The 3,669-nt window shown below is 42.5% G+C and overlaps 1 protein-coding gene across 1 annotated transcript; it reads right to left on the bottom strand.

Annotated features, from left to right (window-relative positions):
• Window positions 1-3,055: 3,055 nt before the first annotated feature.
• LOC112134976 (large ribosomal subunit protein eL42-like) lies at window positions 3,056-3,376 on the bottom strand. Its single transcript, XM_024252715.1, has one exon. The coding sequence runs from the start codon at window positions 3,374-3,376 to the stop codon at window positions 3,056-3,058; it is 321 nt and encodes a 106-aa protein (XP_024108483.1).
• Between the last annotated feature and the right edge of the window lie 293 nt (window positions 3,377-3,669).

Consider the following 3,669-nt stretch of genomic DNA (forward strand, 5'->3'; position numbering starts at 1 on the left):
CCTGGACAACATGGCAAAACCCATTTCTACAAAAAATTGCTGGAAGTGGTAGTATGCACCTGTAGTTTCAGTTACTTGGGAGGCTGAAGTGGAAGGATTGCTTGAGCCTGGGAGGTGGAGGTTGCAATGAGCTAAGATAGCACTACTGTACTCTAGCCTGGATGACAGAGTGAGAGCTTGTTTAAAAAAATAAATAAAACATAACAAAAACAACTCTTATTTGTCTTCTGGCAGGGGAGAAAGATGGCAGCAACTTTTATTCTATTTTATTAAACAGCTATGTTGAGATAGACTTCACATACTATAAATTCTACCGTTTGAAAGTGTATAATTCAGGGGTTTTTAGTATATCACAAAGTTGTGCAACCATTACCAATACCTGATTCCAGATCAATTTCAAATGGCTATCTAATTTGTTAGGAGTGACAAGGTCACTGAAGACAAATAAGTGGGGTGAGGTGACAACATTGCTAGTTTACCTGCAGTGATCAAGAGAAGGCTTGCCAGATACGGTGATACTGGAGCAGAAACCTGCATGCAGTGAGGGAGTGAGACCTGGATATCTGGGGAAAGAATGGTCCTTGGAGAAAACAGTGCCAGATCCCGAGGCAGGAGCACATCCAGTGTTCAGGGAAGAGTAAAGAGATCAGTGAGAGGCTGGGTGTGTGGTTCACGCCTGTAATTCCAGCACTTTTGGAGGTTGAGGTGGGTGGATCTCTTGAGTCCAGGAGTTCGAGACCAGCCTGGGCAACATGGCAAAACCCTGTCTCTACCAAAAACATGAAAAGTTATCTAGGCATATGATGATGCCTGCCTGTGGTCCCAGCTACTCAAGAGGCTGAAGTAGAAGAATCACCTGAGCCCAGGAGGCTGTGAGTTTGCAGTAAGCAGAGATGGTGCCACTGCACTCCAGCCTGGAAGACTGAGTGAGGCCCTCTCTCAAAAATAAAAACAAACAGAGATGAGTGAGAAGAGTCAAGGGCCCAGGAAGGGAGATGGTCCTATCCGAGTGTTATAAGGGATCATGTGTTGAAGCACTTGGTACAATGCCCGGTACACAGTACATGAAAGGTGTGATTATTATTGCTGTTCTCATCTTAAGGACACCAGGTACTTTGCTTCCTGAGCACCAAGGCTCTATTTCACCTTTGCATGCCCCTGCAGACAAGACCAATGATGTGGCCTTAATGTGAAAAGTCATTAAACATCCATTGAGTGAAAGAAGGTTCTTTAGTCTTTAATAACCTTTGTTTGCTCTAGGAATGAGCAGAAATATACATGCTCAGATGGACTGATAAACCACAAAGTCCAATTTTAACTCTCTACCAACGGGGCATTATTTTCTCAAAGGCTTTAAAAATTTCTATTTCCTTGAGAGGCGGGGTGGGATGAAGATTTTTTTCTTTTTTTCTTGGCCCCTTGTTGAAGGCGGCTCTGTGATGGGGTTTCTTTATAGTTGGGCAAGGGGCTGTCTGGGTCAAAGTGACAGCCAACGTGTGCTGCTATTACAACGCATTACATAAATAGCTCTACATAATTGCTACCATCCATCAATTTGGGGAGATCCATGGTGAGAGACGCTGCCAGTTTCTTGGAATGAAAACTAAAGCTCCAAATAGCCCATACAGTCACACTCACTAATCAATGCCAGTTTTTCTAAGGGAGGGTAAAATTGGTCTAGTCGCCAATTCAACCTTGAAAAGGATTCCCTTGTGTGTCCTTCATGTGGATTTGCCAGCCTGTTTCCTCAATGCTCTCTTTACATTTTTTTCCTTGAATCTCTCCCAAACTCTTTTTATCATAGCATTTTTTGCTCTGCATTTTCCTATGTTACAAGCTGAAGTCTTTGTTGAGCTGGCTAAAGATGGTTAGTTTTCTGGTGGCTTTAGGTTAATCTGACCACCGTGGGCAGCAGGACAGAACGTCTCAGCTCCATGTGCAGTTGGGAGTTCTCATTGACCAGCTTCTCTGTCTGCATGGGTTGAGTTAACCTGGTTATTTCTCAATTTCTATTTCATTCCGGATTGGAAAAAGAGTAACCATGAGTTACAAAAACAAACAAGTGGAAAAAAAAAAAAAACATGTTAGAGGTGCAGCATTCCAAAGTGTGAAATCTCTCAATAGTCACATCTTGCTCTTCAACTCAGTCATTCTAAGACACTGGGCCGTAAGCACTGTGCAGCAGGCAGGGCTGTATAGGGCAGGGCTAATGGCAGTGTATCTGACACGATGAGGCAGAATAATCTTATTGAGTTGATGCTGAAGTAATGAAGTCACATTCTTGTTGATTGAAAATACAATTAAACAGAAAATTCCCACAAATAAGGCTCTTCTGAGCAGCGCTGTATGGTCAACAGCTTGCTTTGCAATAACTCCGAGGGACTCTACAAACTCATGGAATGTCAGAACCTTGTTTAGTTCCCCTAAGAATGGGCCATAGGGTCTCTTTAGCAGTGGTAATGGTGGAGGGTGTATGTGTTCCGCAGATCCATGTTACAGACACGGCTGACAACTTTCCACCCCCAGCAGATAGTCTGGTTTTCTTTCTCCATGAGAAGTGTGTTCCCTTGATACGAAAAGCCCCCTTCCATCAGAATGCCCCTTGAGGCATGAGCCCCTATCAAAGGATGAGATGGGGAACCTATGAGGTTCCTTTGACTTCATGTTCCATGCTGTATCTGGATCCTCTAGTAATGTTTGTCTGAATGAATGCTCCATGTTCTCCAGAATGGTATAGCCTATTATTATACTAGTCAGAATTATTTTTTTTGTGTGGATAATTAATAGGAAATAAAAGAATTCAAGGGTGATTTGGTGTTTGCAGAAATCCTTAGAAGTTCTTTAAGAGGAAAAAAAAAGTAAGTCTTGCTTAAAACCCTCAAGCCAAGGGACGTGGTTCTTTTTCATGGACAATTGCTACTGAGAAAAATGCAATAAAACATGTCATTCTTTCCGGTCAGTAGACACTAGACATTTAAATTTTCTGTTTTTGTTTTTTTGAAGCGAACATGCACTCAAAGTTTTATTGTCTTCATCATAAAACAAAAGATGACACTTAGAACTGGATCGCTTGGCCCTTTGTCTTTGCACCTCCTCCCAGTTCAAAATCCTTGCATCTCTTAACAGCCAGCACTTCTGTAGATCTGCAGTTGGGCTCAATGCACTCAAGCCTCAGCACAATCTTCTTTGTAGTTTTAGCCTTTTTCCTGAAAATGGGCTCAGTCTGCCCACAATAGCCACTTGGCTTCCTATTATAGCACTTCTTTCCCTGGGCATACAGAGAATCTTTGCCCATCTCATTCTCTGTCACTTTGTGGGACTGGTGCTTGCCACACTTGTTACAGAAAGTCCGGTGGGTTTTAGGAACATTCACCATATTTGCAGGAGTGCTGTGGGCACAGAAGTGCATTTAAATTTTCTTGGGCAAAACAGGATCAAGAAAACGTAGTTTTACCTTTTCTGAGTTCTGGCGTAGTTAAAGAGATGGTCAGGTAATTAACTCTCCCCTCCTGGCAGGCAGCATATAATAATAGCAGTATAATAATGAGAAAGAAAGTGTGTTATATTTGAGTAGCACTCTATACTCTGAAACTGCATTCACCTGCATTTTCACTCGATCCTCCTGATAAGCCTGTGAGGACACTTAGGCAGGCATTACACAGATAAGGA

The sequence above is a fragment of the Pongo abelii genome, chromosome 13 (assembly GCF_028885655.2).
Source record: "Pongo abelii isolate AG06213 chromosome 13, NHGRI_mPonAbe1-v2.0_pri, whole genome shotgun sequence".
Lineage (NCBI taxonomy): Eukaryota > Metazoa > Chordata > Mammalia > Primates > Hominidae > Pongo > Pongo abelii.

Bases quoted from the DNA above. Each gene is read 5' to 3' on its own strand.
- LOC112134976 (XM_024252715.1), bottom strand. From the start codon at position 3,376: ATGGTGAATGTTCCTAAAACCCACCGGACTTTCTGTAACAAGTGTGGC.